The following is a 22,113-nucleotide window of genomic DNA, read 5'->3' on the forward strand; positions in this document are numbered from 1 at the left end:
TGAGTATGATCATCGGACGGTGTCGAGGGTCAAATCCCTAATTCGGGTACATACAGGGAACGGCTGACGAGTCCCAAATAGGACGAAACGCGCGTCCTGGATTCCACTGCTAGCCACTGTCCATGTTTGCTTATCATGCTTGTGAATCAAGGCTATATCGAGGCAATACGCACAGTATGCACATATGCCAATTAGAGACTGACCAGTTGCAGTCCTAACACATCGATGGGAAGATTCAAACAAACAATACTAAGTGAATTTAATGTAGAACTTTGTTTATGAATAATATAATTATAACATTAGGCTGCTAGTAGTTAATGAGATTTATTGAAATACAAATGAATTCATATTATTCCACAAGTTTTATTCTTCTCGTTTAGTTTGAATTAATCAAGAGATCAGGATGTATAAAATTTTGTGAAGTATGATCATCAATGATAAACGTGAATCTCATTCATATTTAAAATGAATGATCTTCATTAAAAAGAAGATTTAATATCTTTAAATAGGATATAACTTCAAGTTATTACATAATCTGTCGTGTATAAAAATTTCTATACAAATTGACATGTGTTCTAATTACTCTCATAACCTCAATTTGTATTCATTTGTAATGGTTGTTGAAATCTTTCCACTGGTGTTGATCAGTCTCTTTTTGGCATAAATGCAATCCGTGTTGATCGTCCCGATATTGTCATCAAGTCACAAACATAAGCAGAAAAGGAAAATGTCATAAATAGGACGAAACGCGCATCCTGGATTTCAGTACAACACATCATCTACCTCTACTTATAACGGTTGATTTGTAGATTATCTTTTCATAAATACACTTTGGTGAAAAAAAGCTTTTATTACGCGTTACAATTTTCAAGAATCTGTTATTTATGTATATACCTATATATAATCTACAATTAGCACATTATTTTGATAAACACTTTGCATTGCCACTAGTATTCAGAAGATTTATAAACTCATTTATACTCCCTGTGTCGTTAAACTAAGGTTTATTAATGATTATGAACATTTCAGTATGTTCAAAGTATCCCAGCAATACGATATTTTCTCAGGATTTTCTTAAAATTTCTATGGCTCTTCATACTATAAGAGCATTAAATAATTTGACAATAATAATACTCACTTCATTTAATAAAGTCACAATAAAAAAATTCTCAGAATGAAATGTGCGAAACTACAATAAAATTCTCTTTTTATATGCATCTGGATTTTAAATATTCAAAAAATATGTATCAAACGATTTTTAACACGTGATTAGCTTCCATTCATATTCATCCTCAAATGTATACGATCAGTTTTGGACCCATGACTGCATATTTTAATCCCTGAATCTCATAGTAATGGCCTAACATATCTCTAAAAGAATAGACGAAGTATGGGGAATAATTTACGCACCCTTATGGTGGTACTTCTTGAATTTTTCAGTAGGTTGTGAATATCTCTATGAAAACGTATGAATATAACCCGCCAACTGATAAAATTAGTTCATTAAAACAATTGTAGATAGAAAACCAAGTGGCAATAAATGTATATTTTAAAAAATGGTAATTTAAGAATTTCAGTGAGTTGTCGTGTCGTTGTAGAGGAAAAGTTCACGTCACTTTGAAGTCGTTAATTTGTTATGGGGAGAAGATCCTATAAATATCTCTGTCTCATAGGAGGTTAGTTTCAGATTGAATAACCCAGTATTAATGCTTTAGATTGTGGAGACGAGTGGTCACATTTCAAGTAAACTAAGGACTATTAACTTACACAAGAAAACAGGTATGCGCTACTGTCTATCCAGTAAATCAGATATGATAAACGTAGGTTGTGGTATAAATGTGCTTTAGTTCAAGTTGTTACAGTTTATGTCAGTTTAAGGATAGAGAATAAATCAGCTGGCTGGAAGACAAACAAGTCGAGATAATACTATTATCAACGACAGAAAGGAGAAGAACATTGGGGGACATAGTTTGAAAAGAATGAATAAGAACGAGGTAGAAAAATGTCTAAAATACTACTACCATTCAAGTTCTGGAAAAAGATAAAGATAAATGTTCAGCCACAATTGATTCTTTAGCTACTCCTGACTTTCTTCCAAAATGCTCTCATGCCAGTTGGCGCTCCACATTATGTGTGATCGCTAGTCATAAGCTTCATCAAGTACCCTATATCTAAATTCAGAGTTACCACTCATTGATAGTACCATTCACAAACAATGATTCTACGATTACTACAAACAGATATTAGCAACTTGTGTTTTCACTATTTAAAAGCCATGTTTTGTACAGCACCAACAAACATATCTCAAACTGCTGCTCTCCCACTCACTGATGGAAAATATTCTACCTGCTCCATAGGTGGTGTAATCCACTGAGGAGTTGTCCATTCCATAGTGTAGTTTACTTACTGAGATGCTACTTAGATAAGTAATGAGAATTAGCAAATGAAACGAAATTACATAGTTGAATAAATCATAACCGTCATTATTTTAAGTCTAATATCGTAACTACTTGTCAGACAAGCCTTCGTCAACCTTAATGCATGCATTCAGTTCATAAGACTTCACGTAAGACAAGTTCAATGGAATACAAAACTATAAAATAACATCAGTTTACGGAATCTCTATCTGATCCATCTAACTTTGTAGAAAGATATAGGGGTAATTGTTGAGACACTTGATATAACCGTAATTTATTGCTGTAAGCTTTAGGTGTTAATGTTCAAAACTAATCAATCACAGTAGCGTAAATCCACCACTCGTTCTTCATATTCCTCTAAAATTAGAATTTCCCTACACTATAATATATATATATATATATATTATTGCCCACTTTTTATTCGATTATTTTGGCCTTTTTGTCCAATTATCGTTTTTTCACAACTGTCTTAGTATTAGAAATCAGACTCTCGTTTTTATTTTTATTTATTTTCTATCACTGTGCTGTTATGAATTCAATCAATAAAAACATTCGCATCAATTCCTATTTTGTTTATTTCTGTCTGCCTATCCGTCTATCTTTCTGTTCATATTGACTTAAAGAAAAGTTATAAATTAGTTTTATCTATCGGTTTGAAGAAATAATCCTATCTACTTAAAAACAAAATACCAGGGTAAAGAAATTAACATACAATCACGTTAAATTATTATTCACTATTAATTTCCTCAAACTGCATCACGAGGCAAGTCCTAACTTGGAATCCTGAAGGGAAGAGGAGAAGAAGAAGACCAAAGAACACATTACTTCGGGAGATTGAAGCAGATATGAACAGGATGAAGAACAACTGGAAAGAACTGGAAAGGATTGCTCAGGACAGGGTTGAATGGAGAATACTGGTGGGTGGCCTATACTCCTCAATGAGGGGTGACAGGCGTAAGTAAGTAAGTAATTAATTTCCTGATGTAAATATTGTATACTTTTAGCATTTGGGAAAAAAAGAGAAACAAATTTAGTTATGCCTCATTTATTTTCATCAAAATAATAACCGTGATACAGAAAATTCTAGACTAGTAAAATCGGTTTACTATCCTAATACCAATACATGTTTATCATCTTAAAACTTGAATTAGCTACATATCATATGTATCATAAACTATAAAGAAATAAAATTTCAACTCTTATTTATGGTTACAATGAAATTTGTAAAACCAATCGTTACATAATCTAATATTTAATGGACAAAAAAAACAAACACACAGAGAATCTATCTAATATCTAACTATCAAATTGGTTGTCTAGTCAACAAATGAAATAGTAATTTCAATGATGAATCATAAGAAATGGCTGAAAAAAAAACTTTGAAGAAAATAGTTTTTAAAAAGTAACAGACTTCTAGAGTTAAAATTTACAGAGAAAAAAAAATCAATGAAAGAATTCAGACAAAGAAATCGACAATCATTTAATAATAAATAATAGATAATCAAAGCAAAAAAATAGAATTTAAGATACAGCTTTTCATCAATTGTAACGGAAATGAAAGTCTGTTTTGACCAAAAAATATAAGGTAACTGATAAAAAGGGTTAAGATGAATGATACACACACATACACACACACTTGTATATGACGTTATTAACGTAAGTAAAACGAAGTGATTATTTTGATGTTAACCGTTGGTTACCGGTCTTCTGATTCAGTTTTGCAAGCATGATATTCCAGTACTCCTGCCAGATGAAAAAATACTGGTTTTTATAATAACGTATCCTATGTGGTGTATTTCATTCCAAAAAATAAAGAATCATGATGTTTTGGCTACGCCATCTTGAAGTATTGATGTTATTATTACATTGGTTACAAAATACAAGTCTGCCCATAAACGACTAGTGAATATTACAGCGTATACTTAGACAATTGTCCTGTACTCTAAAATGTCACCTATAATTATTCATTTTGGCTGGATCATATGCTTCGGATTATTAAAACACTTTTCTCACTAAAATTATGATAACAGTGGATAGAATATCGCACACACTAAGTTTGCTTACAATTGGCTGATCATTAAGTGGTGACTAATGTCAATTATGTCAAGTCTTTTTTGTTGCTGATCGACTACTTTTAAGCATTAGATTACATTTCAACATAGTTTGTGTGGTTCCAAGTCTTTCAAACTGATGACCAAATTGCAGCTTAATCGATAGAACTCGACAGCAGTAAGAAGGACTTGACGTACATAATGTTGGTCACTAGTCAATTGTTAATCAATTAAAAATTTATCCCAGGTCTAAAGGAGGTTAGCCGTACCCAGAACAGCTCAGAGATAAAGCCTTTAACTATAAAGCTGGATGACTTGGGATCAAATCCGCTAGGGACCATCAGTTCCTTCAATATTATAGCTACACCTAGCTGACAAGTAACGAATAGCACACAGCCTAGGTCCACGGTTTCCAGTCGATTACCTTCGACCACAACCTTACACTATATTCGGGTTTGAGCAAACTAATATAGATGCGAAGTCAGTAAATAAATTGTGATGAGATCTGTATTGTTACAGTACCTGTAGAAACAAAATTCAAATTACTAGTGTGTGACTATAATGATTAAGCTATGCAACCAACTGTCAGTCAATCGCTAATCCCCAGTAATTCGGTTCAACTTGAAGAAGACGTAATCTGATGTTAGTTGTTGGTTAGTAGGCAGACGTAGCATTCCAGTGGTGAAGTTGACAGTCGTAATCTATTTTGGTTAGCGGGATAAGTTTACCAATTCCAACCCGGATTCGTAGCTTATCTTTGATTGGAATCTATGAAATATTGCAATATATGTCTAAAGTTCTTAAGTCGTATGGCTTATAATCATTCGATATTCAATCACCAATCCTTCACCTTAAGTAGCTGCCAGGACTCGGATTGTTTTCAGACATCAACCAAACTTTCTGAAATAACCAGGACGTGTTTCAATTTATTGATCATACAAATGAAATAAATCGAATTTCACATACATACATACATACATAAGAATACTAGAATGTGATGTATATATAATTTTTAAATATAGGGCTTTTAATAAGTCAGAATGATATGGCAGTAGGAATAGTTAGTGAAATTATTTTAAACCACGACCAATCAACCGAATTATATACGTACCCAAGTCAACCAGTATATTTTTGCAATAAGAGGACAACAATACAACTGTGCACAAATAGAATGAAAACTCTGTAGCTTTGTCACTCTTAAACATATAATTAACACGCTAACAAAACCAGTATGGTAAGTTAATTACAAGTTATTTATTTATTTATCTTAGAAAAACACCCTACAAATTTGGTACAATACTATTAATGTTGTAAAAGGAATTGGTATTTCTCCGGTAATATGCCATTTCTGTTTATCGTGTTTATGGGTTATTAATAAGTACAAAGGAAGGGATCGGTTAGTCAAAACAATACACATATCAATCCATAAAATAACATGAATAAATGTTGTAAACGAAATCAGTAAACGAAGAAAATGATAAAATATAAATAATCAATGGAGTCATTTGATTTAAATAGTGCAGACAGTGAATAATGATACAGGTTTAAACGCTAATTCATTGAAGTTGACTTATCATTTATTACAATAAAATATTTTGACTTAAAGACAGTGGTAGAGTCAATTAGCGGGAGATGTATTTTCAAGAATATTTTTGCTAGTGTTAATTTCATGAGTTATACAGTTTTGAACAAGAAAGATGAACTCACTTAAAGATTGTAATCATACAAAGATTGAGATAGCTGACAGGACGATCTAGTCAATAAACACCTAGGTGTTGAATAAATAAGTTTTCTTTGTATTTTTTAAAAATAGATGACATGGAGAAAAATCGACTAAAATCACTTATTCATTCATTCACTTTTCTCGCTAGTATTGAATTTTAGACATAATCTTGTTCCTAGAGTACGTGATACAACGTTTACTTAAATTTCCCATTATTTATTAACCTAAATGGTAGACGGTATTGCCATATTTCTTACAAAAGAATAGAAAACAAACTACATTACACCAGACTCTTGTATTTTAAGTTAACCAGTAATTCATGCATTACTACATATATATAATCGAAAACCATCCTCTACACAAAATGATTGGTTGATAATGAATTGATATCCTACCATAGCAACGTCTTCTTGTCCTTCTTCCCTATATATCTATTTACTCTACTCACTGCTCTACGTCTGGAAATGATAAGACACTTTCCAGTATAATAAAGTACTTTTTAAAAGAAAACAATATCTACACGAGGTCACTAATAAAGCACAGCTTACAGACAAATTAACCTAGGAAAATACTGTGATACCAAAGAAATTGCAGATTAAGAAAAAACTAAAGGCGTGAGATAAAAACAGAGACAGATATGACAAATTTCAGACAACACGCAAACACTTATCTCTTCTTTTGCTAACCAATATCTAGCATATGTTAGATAAACTGGTAAATATGTACTATCGTATACTGTTTTTTTGCTTTTAAAAAACTTGAATATCCGAAACACTATTTTGTATAACGGTAGCAATAATAATGAAAAAAATAAACGAGTAGAAGATATGGGTTTAGACTTGAAGTACGAACACATTGAGTAAGGAGTACAAATCCCTATTATCATTTCTTGGCGGGATTAATCGACCATCTTCATCAGCTAATGACGTTAAGTATCCACAATGAAAGGAAAAGACACTACTTAAGAGACAGGAAAAGTACAATGAATAAAATCATGACTACTGATACTACAGTTGAATATACTCATTTAGAAAAGCTGGTTAGTGGCTGTTTAGTGACTGTCATCTTCTTTCTTGATTAATAATTTATTCTCTAAAAAATTACCCATAGTTATCCAAATGTGATTTTTTTCTCTGAACAAAAATGGCAATTTCAATTCACAAAAGTACCTAGTTACTTGTTAAGTAGCTCCACTTTCTGATATTTATGTGACTAGGACTAAAGAATCAACTTTATAAGCAATGAAATATGAAACTAATCAGGTAATTATAGACTTCAAGTTTTAATGTTATGTTATTGACCCAGTTTCATGAAAAACTCAGATTCTAGCATAGTATACTGAAATTTCGAGCAAAACAACTTGTCTTAAAGGTTCTCAATGAGTATTTACGGTGCACTACAAGGCCTGGTGAAACGAAGATAAATGTTGATTTTATAAGAGTGTATGGAAAGCAATCAATATACAAAATTATACAATAAATATTTACACCGCTCTAAAGTTCAACCGGATAGGAAATCAGAGTCATATCTGTTTGTACCAGGTTCGAGTCTCAATATGAACATAAAATGTACCATAGAGAAAAATACAGCTTATGAGTTCCATATTAGAAACAAGCATCTTGGATTCCACTAACAGTCACAATTCAAAGTTCTTGCAATATTCAATAGTTGTGCACCAGTGTTTAAAATTAATGTACTCGGTGATAATAATGATAATAATATTATAATCAGCAATCAATAGTAACATGAAACGAAACCGAAAGTCCATTTGTATTCATCAATATACAATAGTGACAAGAAGGCATTACCTAAAACATATGTTTGATAACTTTGCAAAGGTCAATTTGTTTACTTCATTTTCAAGTTGTCTAAGCAAACATTCACATATAATCGAATAGTAAAAAGTAAATAACAGTGATTATCACAGTATTTGGAACAGTTTGTCGATGATTCATTTCAAGCACATTATATATATATATATATATATATATATATATATATATATATATATATAGAGAGAGAGAGAGAGAGAGAGAGAGAGAGAAAACTCACTCGAAACGCATAAAGCGAACATCATAATTTCAACTAAGCCAGTTAGATAGAAGTAATATGAATTAGAAGAAACAAACAGTTTTACCTTCAAACGCCGTTAACAGATGAAGAAACTTATCCAGAAATTCCATGTATGTAGATAGCAACTGAATTCAAGGTACACATGTGTTCATAATAATTTGGATATGTATCTGCTTTGAAACGAACACTGTTTTGTTATATCATATCAAGAAATACAATATTGACTAAAACTCAATTTACACACTAACTTAATTCAATCACTTATCGAATGTAGGTTGCATTCATCATAGATTTGTCTCAGTTGAGGTACTATCGAAAACCATAGAGTATTGGAGAGATTTTTCTTCTTTATATAAGTCTCATCAGAAGAAGGGACTCATCTTCAAAAAACATTTTTTCCTAATGACTATCCAGCTAACTGGACAAAACTAAGAGAGAGAATGGAATCCCGAGCTTCAAACAAAGTGACTAAATAGACGGATTGTAGTAAGTAGTGAAATTTAGGATGATCGTTCCATCTTATTTGGGACTTATTAGCAAGATGTACCTGTACAAGCTTGCAAATCGGAAGATAGTGCTTTCGAGTCTTAATGAGAAGATCAACACAAAGATTAGAGTACATCTAGCTGACGAACCTTAAGATACGAGGATGAGACTATACTGATAGCTAAAATTGATCTTTTCTATAAAAACTTGTGAAAAATGATTGTTTAGAGGCAATCTGTACAGAATGTACATATGCCAACAAAGATTGAATAAAATTTAATCAAAAATATCAACAAAGGGATTATTCAAATCCTTTCTACTAATGATACAAGTGATTAGAATTGAATTGTGTTCATTATGAAGTCATCATTTTACAAACTATGAAAAACTACCACCACCTTACTCTGATTATTTCTATTTTAGCTCATAATCAGTTTTTCTTTAATATGTCAATCATTATCTAACATCAATTCTGACATAAATATTTATCACTCAAGCAATTATAATGTTGATAAGAATTAAACTTAATTGATGATTGTCAAACATATTAGCTTGAACCAAAAAAAAAATCAAAACAAAAGATTTCACCTTCAATTGAGTGATAAAATTATTTCAAATCGAAATAAACAAATTAAAAAAAATTTGTAAATAAACTGTTCTGATAATGTATGAGTAGATATAGATAGGCAATAAGTGAAAACAGTCAAAGAACTAGTCTTACAATTAAACATTGATTACAGGTGTTACTAAGACGGGAAAGAACCAACTACTTAAACAAAACCTAAGGCACGTGAGAATTTCTACTTCTATATTCTAATATTCAGTGTAAAATGATCACCATGTGATAAACACCTTATTCTTTTGTGTCCAAGATATGTATGATATATAGAATTTTAACTTGTTCGATCAATATTCCGATGGATAAATCACAAGGTTTACTTATTTAAACACGTATGTTTATCTCAATTAAGTGGGAAAGAAATGCTTGAGTAATAACTACAAACATTATCGGTTATATTTTAGACAGTTAAACATAAAAGTTAAACTTAAATCAATCAAAATGGATCATCAGTGATGGCTCACTTCGGCTCCGTGTAGTAGCCATGATTGCATGCTATTTTTACTTAGCAATTTCCCTAGCAATTCCTTTGAACTGACTGTACAGTATTGCATAAACTCAAAGTTGTTTCTTCTTAAATTCAATACAAAAAGAAATAGGATAATTACACTTCCAGCATTTTATCCACAGTTAAATAAACTATGAAATAATAATTTTTATGATCAATTATTCAGCTTTTCATTGACTAACCTATTTTGGTTAATGATAATTACTTGAATAATAATTACAAGTATATAAGCCAATGAGTTTTGGATGTATTACGTTTGGAAAATTGTTTTGATGAAAAAAAACGAATCTCTTCAAAGTGAAACCTATCACCAAAGTATGTAAATGATTTACTCCACGAACTGATTAATATCAGTTGAAGTATTATTAAAAATCAGACAAAATTAGGACTACTCTACAATGAAGGCTTACGACTTTATCAAAAATCGAACTCAAAAAATTAAGGTCTTATGACAAGCCTCTTACCTTTAGTCCTCAAAGTCTCACATTTTCTAAATCAGTTAATTTTAAATATCACAACTAGGAATGTCGACAGCACATTTTATATTGTTTGTTTGAGTCTTCCTATTGGTGTTTAGTAAAGCGATCGATCAGTGGGATTGGTATAAGTGCATCTTGAGTGGATTGTCTCGAGATCGCCCTAAGTCACAAGCATTACAAGAGACTGATGAAGTGCAGTCTTAAACATCAATGAAAAGATTTAAACAAACAATGCAAAATGAATTTAAACTTCACCCCATCACACAGGCTAGTAGCTATGAGGAATTAGTAACTAAGTGGATAACGCTATGGCGTTTGAGGTGAAAGGCACTGGGTTCGATCCTTGGAGTGAACATCAACTCTGGGATGCAGGCACACCCGACTGACGAGTTCCGACTGGGAAGAAACGCACGACCTGGATTCCATCGCTAGCCACGATCCATCTTTGCTTATAATGCTTGTGACTTAAGGGAATATCGAGGCAATCCGCACAGGATTCGCATATAACAATAAGAGAGTGATCAATTGCTGTCAACAAGACAATAGATTTCTCACCCTAAGCAACAAAATATTAAGAAATATGTATTTTAGGCTTAGAAATAGATAAACAGCAACATAAATTTAAAACGCTTCTGTAAACATATTCATACAACTTACTAAGAGAAACAATTTATCATTTACTGAAAATAACTGAATAACTTGTAGGAAACAATTAAGTCAATAAAATCCCGCAACTCCATATTCTACATATACGACGAAATTGATGGTCAAACAATAATCGATTGAACATTTAAATCCTTGAAGCATGGAATTTATTATGAAAATCTATAAACTACAATAAATTATCGTAAATTTAGATAATTTTGAGTTCTCTGAGTTAGTTGACTTGATTGTAGGGCGCTAATGATCGTTTTGAACATCGTCAGAGCCTAATGCCTGTAGATTTTGTCTAGAACGATAATCAAACTTCGACAGCTAGACCAAAATAGGTGGTTGAAAAATATGGTGGATTGACTGAAGTTAGACATTCACACTATTGGATGTCGACTCAGTGGTCTAAAATGTTAGCGTTCGCGAACGAAACCAAAGGCTCTTGGTTGGATTCTCATGTGCGGGGTCTTTGATACGCACTCCTAAGGAGTTCCATAATAGGACAAAACGACAGTCCAGTGCTTCCAGGTTTTCAATGTTGGTCTGACATTGATCAGTTTATGGTCTCAATAAACCAGAATAGTCCAGAAAATTCAACAATACCAAAAGCATTCACGTGAGCTCAAAATCTTCTACATCACACTATGGTAAATAACTGTATTATATCTTATGATAACATTGTAAGCAGAGTTCACAAAGTTAAGAGGTAGCTATTTTTAATTTTTCACTCGAGGTGATTTCATTTTTAATAATAAACAAAGTCACTAGCAAAAAACTAAACAAAATACACATTTACTGTCTTCTAAAACATATGATGCTTTAAATTCAGAACAATTTTCATGGTATATATATTCACGTTTACATGGTGACTTCGGAGAAACATTATTGGTATGTAAACCAAGGAGGTCTAGAGTAGAGAGAATGAGCACAGAAATATACTAGCTAATATTCTATTGATTATTAATTAAATATTCATTGAATCAGTGGAGAATATAAGCGAAACATAAAGTAATAATTGAATTAATGACTTTGTAAAAAAAAGAGTAAACAAATGACAACATAAGCTCATTAATTAACTAAATTTTGAAGACATAGATCACTGAGATGGAGGTGGTTGGGAGGTGGTGGTCAATTCAGTAACTTAAATATCCATAATATTTTTCCTTTTAAGTTCATTTACGAATAGAAAGCTCTTGTCTGCATTAGAGGAACGTTTAAATATTTATATATTACAGTTAATTGTACAAACCAGAATCAAATTTTAGTAAAAGCCAAGTGAACTCATTTTGAAATTTAATTATTCCTACTTATACAGAATATATAAACAACTTGAGGATGGAATCAGATTAGCATTTGAAGAACTGAACTAGGAAAGTATTTAGCTGACATCCAGAAAGTTAGATAATTAATAAAGGTATGTGAACCAAGCTATATACAAAACATATATGAGCATTACTATTGGTAGTCAGCTGGACAAACTGAAATGAATGTAGGAACCATAGCTAAATACGTGAGTCACCTGTACGCTATTGCATTAGGTCAGTAATATGTGTTAATCAAGTCGCTTACAAGTTTTCGATTTTGTTTCCTAATTAATGACAGTGAGCACGATTGAAAATGGAAATTTGATATGAAACAGTTTTACAATTCTGACTAGTTTCCTTTAGTTCATTCAACGATATAGTCGAATGACCCAAACTATATTCAAATAAGTAAACTTAACAACACTCTATAAATATACTTATGACTTAACTTACAAAAATCGTTTTAACTTTATTAAAATGATTTGGATAATAATGTGAGAAACGGGGAATTCACTCTTTATATCCCCATGATATTTTGATTAATACAAGAAAAATATTTCAAGTAAAAGGTAAAATTCATTTCTATTCGCAAGGCAGTTAAATTCCACCACTGAATTCATATTTCATCAACTATTAGGGCTGAACAACTCAACGGTGATTTAAATCATTTGGTTTTGAACCTTTCAGGCAATTTTATTTCCTCCAACTTTATAATGGTATGTGTCGGCAAGCACGTAACTCAGATAATTTTGCAAACATTTAGCTTTCGAAGCTCTTACCATGATGTTTGAATGTAAAATTAGCTTGAAGAAACATCGGAATACAAAATCACTGTGTTGACATTTTTTGAGTTGTGCGTCGTACACCGGACTGATTACTACACCATACAGTATAGCAGAGAAAACCAAACTAAGGTCGATAATCAAGGTATCACAATATTACTCATCACTATACGAATAGCTCACAGCCAGCATGCATTATCACTGACATCAAAAGAGGAACTATAAATACACGTTAAGATCTCTAGCAAATCGCTATACTCTGAAACAACAGTACACATTTTATTAAAAATTAAATAAAGTATCTTTAATAAAATATACACAAATAAATATATCTATGGTTAACCACAACATTCTCAGTGTTCAATAAGCGTTTAATACCCAGAACTTTCCATCATTTTCTCGTCCATTCCTTGAGTAAGCGGTGAATATCAGAGTGTAGTTTTCCCAAAATATTTCATTTCAGGCCATCACTTTCACTGTGTTTTTCGTCTGATGTGTCTGGCTATGCTATATTCGATGTTTCCATAATATACATATCCAAGTAACTCCAGTCACTCGAAAAGAAATCCTTTATGCAGTATTCACTCACTAAATGAGCGGGAGGAAATGACATCAAGTGCTGGTTACGACACACTTATTCAGTGTTGGAAATGTTGCGGATAACCTAAACCGTAAAACACTTCATAAACACATTGAATCACCAAGACAACTTCTCTTAGGAAGTGACTTACACTGAATCACGAAACGTAAGAAAACTTAGTTTTTCTACTCATTGGGATATTACAAACATACTAGTTTTATTTATAACAATCTACAAAACGTTCAATTAATTTGAAATTATCCAGTCAAACCTTGGTAATGATACCTACAACTTCTATAAATTTACCAAATATTGATGTTACTTTCTTAAATGTAAAAAATTTGAAAAATCCATTTTAGACAAAACATACTCTGCTTCAAAAAGAAAAAAGAAAATAAAGAAATTAATTCACTGAATATTCATGTTTTCACACGTTTATTTTCACCGAAGAAACTAAGTAAAAATAATAGATGATAATTGTGGTAATAAAATTAATAACAACTGAAGTGTTGCACAACAATACAAACAATGATGTTGGTTTACAAGAATAAACATCTAATCTTGAATAATAAAAAATAATTGTGTACACTACAGATTTGAATCATGGTCACTACCACTAATAATTTGTTTGTAGTTTCAAGTGGTTAACTGATTACAATTGAATTGATTATATTTTCTCAAAGCAGATAGAATAATTTTTCTCGAAAACTAATGAAGTATCTTAGATTGACAAAAAAACAATTGAAAGTTACTGATTTATTTCTAATGTGATAATTACTACTGAACAATTGTGTACAACAAGAAACAGAAATTGGTCAATCCGTTACACTTCGAAAGTTATCAGGAAATAGAGAAACGTCACAAAAACAAAATCAGACAACCGTTTCAAGTTATATATTAGTACTGTTGAATTCCAGCTCAGTGTTCTAGACTTTAAATGTCTGTGATCCATATAGATTGTTCTAATTCCCATTCCTGGATGCGGGGTCGTGAATGCGCACTAATGAAGAGTCTCATTTCAGGACGAAACAGCTGTCCAGTGCTTCCAAACTTTCAATGGTGGTCTAACTAAGATCAGTTCGTGACTTGAAAACTATCACACATGAAACATTTGCAATGAGTAGAAGTAGTAAGTTATGTCAGAAAGATCTAGAAATATAGAAGTAAACCTACCGTGTCAGTGTTTCCAATCATGCAATCTATTAATTACAAGTACTTTGGTAAGTGTGGAAAATCAGTTATCGGATTTTAATTTCTTTCAAGTTTTAACTATTTTTGACTCCTCACACACTCTTCCCAATCTGTATCATTATGTTTTCTCCAATCTCTACACTGACATGTTCCTATTCTACTATGCTAATCATTTATCTTGATAGCCCCTTAGAATAATATAAATGTATGCATACAGAGAAAGTAATCCTTTGTTCACTTTCTTAAGACAATCAGTATTCCGAAAGTCATTGTGGTTAATTATCAAAATTTATTGCATAACCACGAGTCATATACCCTAATTCAGACACAAATCAAGAACTAAACTTTGTAACTTAAGAAGTGGACACAGTGAATGAGTCTAAATAGCCGACCACTTTTTACTTAAATACTATTCCAGTAGTCGTTAGACTCTGGAGTGAGAAGCGAGTCCAAATGAACAGCATATATCGTAGCCACGTTAGTCATTACAGCTAAAATCCCCTAATTTCTACACTACCCATTTTTAAATCATTTACCGATTTATATCAGCTCTGTACCTCTGGCATGAACAAAATGTAATAAAGGCATGATCAAATTCCTAATCGAGATATTCAGCCTTCAACATACAAGAATAAGTTGTATGTATTCGCTTTTTCGACAAGTGTACTACAAATAAGTAAATCGTTCCTGAAAACTCAAAGACAGTCAGAACTAACTTGGTCCTACTGCTACTGTGTGCTAAGAAAAAGAATCAATGTTCAAATGATCAGAAAGACAAGGATTACCAGCTGAAACTATAAGAGTAAGTCAGTTTAGTAGGTAAGTAAAATACGTGATTTGATTAGAATACAAATATTTTCTTGTGAGAATAGATTTACATAAAAGGTTTCCATTTAGCTTACCTATAAAATCAAAGGATAGATTGATCAATAAAAAACTGAACGTTGGTTAACAAAAGGAAAAAAGGAGTTTACGTGACCTTTCCTCTTATGAAATGTTCGTTTCGAGTGACCTTAAAATTTGGTGATGCAAAATATAGTTCGACATTCTCATTATTCTACTCCAAAAATGGACACACTTTTCTTCTTGTCTGATCGGCAAACCTTATAATTATTGTGAACAATGGTGATGTATTCTATTTAAATTTTTAAAGGCAAAACACTTCATTGACAAAATTATCTGCTTTAAATTAAAGATTTACTAACTAAGATGGTTTTGTAGAAATTCTGTATTTCTTGAAAGTAATTTTTATCATTATATCACGTCAGAGAATCTGCTGAAGTGGGAAATGTGAATCGTTGAATTCCAACTAAGATGATCTAAAGCTATCATACTCGCTGCAAGACTTAAATATTTCAGGTTTAATCTTTTTTGACATCTTAGGTGAGTACTTTTGAGGCAATTGCATGCTAGGACGAGACAACCATCCAGTGATTATAGTTTTCAGTGACTCTACAAATGTTTTCAGATCACATTAAAACTACGCTTGAACATTTAATTCCGGTAGTTCTTCTTACGAGGTAATAACAAAACCACAATTAGTAAAATAAATAATAGCTGAAGTTTTTAGAAGAATTGAATTAAACAAGCTTGATAGTTTGATCTTGAAGCACGCAATCTTAAGAATAAGAATAGTTCCGCCTTTTCTATGAACGCAAAAATTCATAAAGATTCTAATTCATGATACAATTTAAGTGTGATAATCATTTAATGAACCTTACTGAAACCCTACATCAATAAATTTAACCTTTTAACAGCATAATTCGATTCAGCAACTTTCTAAGTTAAAACTTCTCAAATAGTAATACTATTTAGATTTCTTCCAGAACCGTTTTTCAGTCGTTAAGCAAGAAAAAATCGATTAGATAAAGCCAAAGTACTGAAGTTTAGATTTGGTTAGAGTTAATGGTAAGTGCCTATCATCATCATTGTCATTTTTACAGTAACTTCATTTAAAAGACCTAAAACCTTTCAAGTCATTGCAAAAATGATAATGAATATAAACATTAGTAACATTCCTGTTTATTTAAATCGCCTTATTGTGGAAAGCATTCAGGCTAGGCTAGGTATGACCTCTTAAATGTGGTCTCTTTAGTATTCAGATGATAATAATAATAGTGACAAAAATATCAACAATAATAGCATTAAGGTTAACTTTCATAGCAAACAAATAATTGACAAGTTCAGTAAACATTATTCTCTTTGATATATAAACCAATAGACACTGTGCAGAGTATGAGAAACAGAAGTGCAGTTAAGTGAAGTTAAAAATCACGAAAAAAGGAGTCAGTGTAGAAAATAACCCTTACCAACGAATAATTATTGGATTTCGTGGATGAAATAACATAAACTGAGAGGCTATAATTGTATAAACCGAAATGTTATGGTGAATGTCATCAAGAGAGCTTGAAGTGGTAAATCAAATTTATAAAGATTTTGGTATAAACCATGGAAAATATATTACAATGTCGTTCACATGTTGCAAGTTCGCAAGATAAAATCAGTACTCAAGCAAAATCGAGGATAACTTTGCCGAAATTTTATGTAGCCTAGGTAGGGATAAATTCCGTATATAAAAAAGTGATTATCGCCAACTGAAAAAGTCAACTTATTACTTTCAAAAAAGGACAGCTTTGGAAAATAACATAACAAACGATGGAAACTGATAAAATCTATTCCGCGAAAGAAGTGAGTAGAATCTGAAAAATAATCAGTTGATGAATGAACAGTATATTCATCTGTAAGCAAATCAGTCCGAAACGTTAGTGAAAATGGTTAAGTCATAAAAAGATCACAAAGTAAAATTTCTTAGTATTGCGCAAATGAATAATCAAAAAATAGGTGGTCAGTACTTACCTTCTAAAAAGCTGATTTGGTTAGTGAATGGACTGATTGGTGTGATCTTACGAATGGTTTCATCCCACTCCTGTTGAAGTTCACCCAGTATGAGTAAAAGATTACTAGACTTCTTGTCAAGTTCATTAGAGATTAGATCAGAAGCTACGGAAAAGTTACGTAATTCTGAAGATGGTAATGGGCTCTGGGATTTGTCTAATGTGGACAGTATTGAGTTAATGATACCGTGTTTTCTTCTTTCATAGTGCTGAATTTCATTTGTAAGAGTCTATAAAAAAGAAAGTGTCTTAGTGAGATTTCAAACACGCATAAACCTAACGTTGGTATAGCAGAAAAACTAACAATCTACGTTTGAAAGAAGTGATATTCTCACGTTTAATTTACAATATTTCCAAAGTACTGAGTTTTCAAACATTAGACAAAACAGGTTTAAATCTTCAAATTTACATACGAAGTGGCTAACAAAGGTACAGAATAGTTGCCAATGGCTAATCACATCATTTCATCGGATCATAACCAACCGGTTACAAACTTAACTTGCTGTATGAGTTTTCATTACGAATTTTCAAAGAAATTACCGGTTATCCGATGTTTCAATTTATATAAAGGGATCATTTTTATAGGGATAAAGGAACGATGTCATTACAAAGAATGCTATTTGTTGAGATTTAAAATATGGTAGAGTAATTAACTGAGCATAATAGTGCGAATTCAGAAATTAAAAACCTATAAGCTGTGTCATTCGAAGTTTCGAATCACTAATTACGACAATCACGCGAACCCAATCAATGAGTTCATTGACCACTGAGTTATGTTAACAGATGTAGAATACTTGGCTGGCGTCGGCGTGATTAGTGTACCCGGCGGTTAGAGATTTTGAATGACATAACTCAAATAGTTTGTAATGGCTCAGGCGCATTCACTCTTTGTTTTCTCCCGAATTACCGATAGTTTTTTCCTATTTCACTGGTTTTGTGTTTTTAAATCGTATCTTTAAAGACCAATCCTTTCTATTAGCACTAATACTGTTATTACCTCTAATACTCTGAGATTCATCTTGATAATTTCATCTCACAGTGCTAATGGTGTATGACAACTTGAACCAATGTACTCATATGCCTGGATATAAGTTGAGTATGGCTAACTGAATGACTGTGGATAGTTAGAAGAACGTGTTATAAAATAGTTCAGTTAATGAAAACCACTGGTTCTAAAACGGATCATAAATTAAAAATAACCTTTGTTATGTAATTGTATCAACTTGAAACCACCTCGTTAACTTGATACTCAATAACATTGGGCAGTAGCCAGCTCACATTCCGTGATCAAATACCTAAGGATACAAGGTACTAATTTTTTGTGACAGCGTAGCACTTTTATTCAGAAGCAAGGTTCATAATGTCCAAAATAAACAGCAGTATAGATTGGAGGACATGAAGAAAGTTTGAAGTTATAAATTGTAGACATAGCAAGAACAGACCTTCACAATTCTAACAGACTGTGATCCTACCATTCTCCAGAGTCCAACAGTTTCCAGTGAAGTGAACTCAGATTCTGTAGGCCATTAAAACCAGCTTACGACTTGAACCTGTTTTTTAATGCTTACATATAGACCAGAGAGCGCAACTTATGAAACAACCAGTGACCCCAAAGTTTGACGTCACAACGTACGCAGTTGTAAAACGAAAATTATTACATCCATTACGTAACCTAGACAAACACAAAGCACGAGCGGTCTAAAAGGCAAATATAGTGACAAAGAAACGTCATGTTTCATCCACCTACTATACTAGTTAACTATTTGCAAGTAAGTTCATCGCACAAACTAGCTTCGTACCGAAAAGAAGCGAATGTAATCTAATAATTTTGCGAATTGTACTTAGTAGATTTCCCTCGTATTAAGCACTGTAGTTTTAAATTTTAAATTTAATAAAACAATTCATATTAAGTAAAGGGTGACCTACCGTCTCTAAATATTTTTGAAAGTTCCCATGGCCCTCTAATTCCACGCGCTGACGAAGATTACGAAGCAACTCACTTAAATCTTCCAGTAAAACAATGCAAGATTCAAATGAAGAATCAGCTGGTGTAGTCGATTTTTCATCGCAGACGGCGTGCTAAAAAATCCAAAGCTTTGGGTTATGAATACCTTGCAATGCTCCAGAAAGTCATCATTTATCAGAAATTCATAGTTTTCGTCAACAAACTTCCACAATAAACTGTCATAAATGCAATCTGAACTACCACTAGAACTAGATAAATCCAAATCTTGCTTCATACAAATAAACTTATTAATTCAACACTTACCCGTCTACGTTTAGACATGTAGACGTTTACTGATATAAACAGTGATAAATCTACATTATCATAATGTCCACCAGTCAAAAAACACGACTTTTAGAAGCTGGAACAAAACACCCGGTTAGCCGGCCTATGATTAATATGTCACATTAAAACAATAATTATATTGGATTTGGTTTAAGCGGCGAAATGGTTATAGATAAGGTAATATGAGCTTCAGATTACCGGAATTTTGTATTCGGTACCAATGAATCAGCTAAATATCAATTTATATAGAACAAGCCGAAAAAATATTTGTATTATATTGATCTAAGATGTTGTTCTTAGTTCATAGTCGAGCTACAATTTTACCTCACGAATGAATTCGTTTTGAACACTTCAGACAGTAAAAAGATTTGTTGATCGAATTCTCTCGGGTATAAAATGTTCCCCCACACTTATATTTCCTACTGTAGTGAAAGTGAAATTTTGACGGGCTCTGGCCAACCAACCCGTCAGTTAGGTCACTCACAGGCCACAAGACAGTTTATCGATCACCATAAACGTCAAGGACAAAGAACATGCGTCAATCAGTTGCACAACATGGATAGGCACATGAGGCAGTGATCTCACTGTTCCTTGTACCTGTTCTTACTAATACATTTTTTATAATAACATCGTTCACGCTATACAGCCATCAAAGAAGCCACAGTACCTAGATATGACTAAAGGTTAATCCACCTAGGGCAATAACCATGAGGTTAAACTTAAAAGTGAGCTTTGAAGTCATGCTGTTCCCGTCCAACTTGAATAGTCACCCCTATAAGCGATTTATGCTGGAGATTCCGACGTTACAGTTGATCTTTCGTTCGGAAATGAAGGAGAAGACCGTTTACTTACACATTATAAGTAACGCCGAGAAAACCTGCCTAAATCCTGGTCGAAACTTCCATCAGCGTACTGAGCTACAGTGTGTCTCAGTGACACTAAAATTTATGGATTGGAAAGAGATATTCGTCATAGTAAGAAAATGAATTGGGATTGTAAGGAACGCAAACACATTTGACGTTTTACAAAAAGAACTGCGACGATTATACAATCCACACAATGGTGTAAATGAACTGCTTTACTCTTTATAATATAACTTCAGTTGGTTGTTATCTCCGCAACTCTGTAGTTAATTCATATCCTTCCGAAATCCCAAGATGTGCTCCTAGTTGAAGGATTCCCTGCCAAGCTTTGACGGATGTTAGTTGATGGGTTTTGTTTACATGAATTAAAAGTGGAATATTTCTGCATATCGAAATGTAAAGGATATGATCAAGACTTCTGTATCCTAGACTTTCCCTCCTTTAGATAAGATAGGCTGGTTAATAAGATCTGTCTTCTTTGAAAGTTGACATCAAATATTATACAAATACACAAATTTATTGATGAATAACCCCGTAAAACAAGTGGTTTCGTCAAATCTTGCAATTAGTTCCAATCATTCAATTTTTAATAGACACTCCTATGCAAAGCAGCTCAGTCAGGAATGGCCATCAGGCCACAGCATGACTGAGGGTAACACCCTTTCCCTCTAGATAGCATGAAAATAGAGTGTGACTCTTACTCTTTCTACAACCAGACACTCTCTCACTTGTAGTCATGACAACCTACTTCTTTGTTTGTCATTGAAGGATACTTGAAAACTAGTACGTTTTCATTTTTCCGCACCTAATATTTTTTTACACAAAACGCTGCTCCTCGGTACTATTTTACTTCCAAAAGATGATAAATTTGAAAAAAACCAGCTCATAAATCCAAAATAAATTTACTGTACGACTCATTCTACAAGTTAAGAACCCAATGTGACAGGGCTGAAACGCAGTTTTATGTGAATTACAGTTTCGGAACGAAACTGAAGTGAAACTGTCGCCAAGTCCATGAGTTCGATGTGGTTGATCAAATCCTTGACCACTAAAAAATGAAGTGCCAACCGATCCCACTGCTAAATAACGACGAATGGCAAAGCAAATTGTGGCAATTTATCATCCAATACCAACTAAGAAACGACTGATAATAATGATCTATTCAATCCTTACTTACTTACTTACGCCTATTACTCCCAATG

The 22,113-nt window shown here is 32.5% G+C and overlaps 1 protein-coding gene across 1 annotated transcript; it reads right to left on the minus strand.

Moving 5' to 3' along the window:
* Nucleotides 1-9,242: 9,242 nt before the first annotated feature.
* Smp_143520 (hypothetical protein) lies at nt 9,243-20,045 on the minus strand (the record flags this gene model as incomplete). Its single annotated transcript, XM_018796307.1, has 5 exons — nt 9,243-9,301; nt 17,721-17,988; nt 19,685-19,837; nt 19,870-19,992; nt 20,028-20,045. The coding sequence occupies 5 exons, from the start codon at nt 20,043-20,045 to the stop codon at nt 9,243-9,245; spliced, it is 621 nt and encodes a 206-aa protein (XP_018650533.1).
* Between the last annotated feature and the right edge of the window lie 2,068 nt (nt 20,046-22,113).

The sequence above is a fragment of the Schistosoma mansoni genome, chromosome 2 (assembly GCF_000237925.1).
Source record: "Schistosoma mansoni strain Puerto Rico chromosome 2, complete genome".
NCBI classification, from domain to species: domain Eukaryota; kingdom Metazoa; phylum Platyhelminthes; class Trematoda; order Strigeidida; family Schistosomatidae; genus Schistosoma; species Schistosoma mansoni.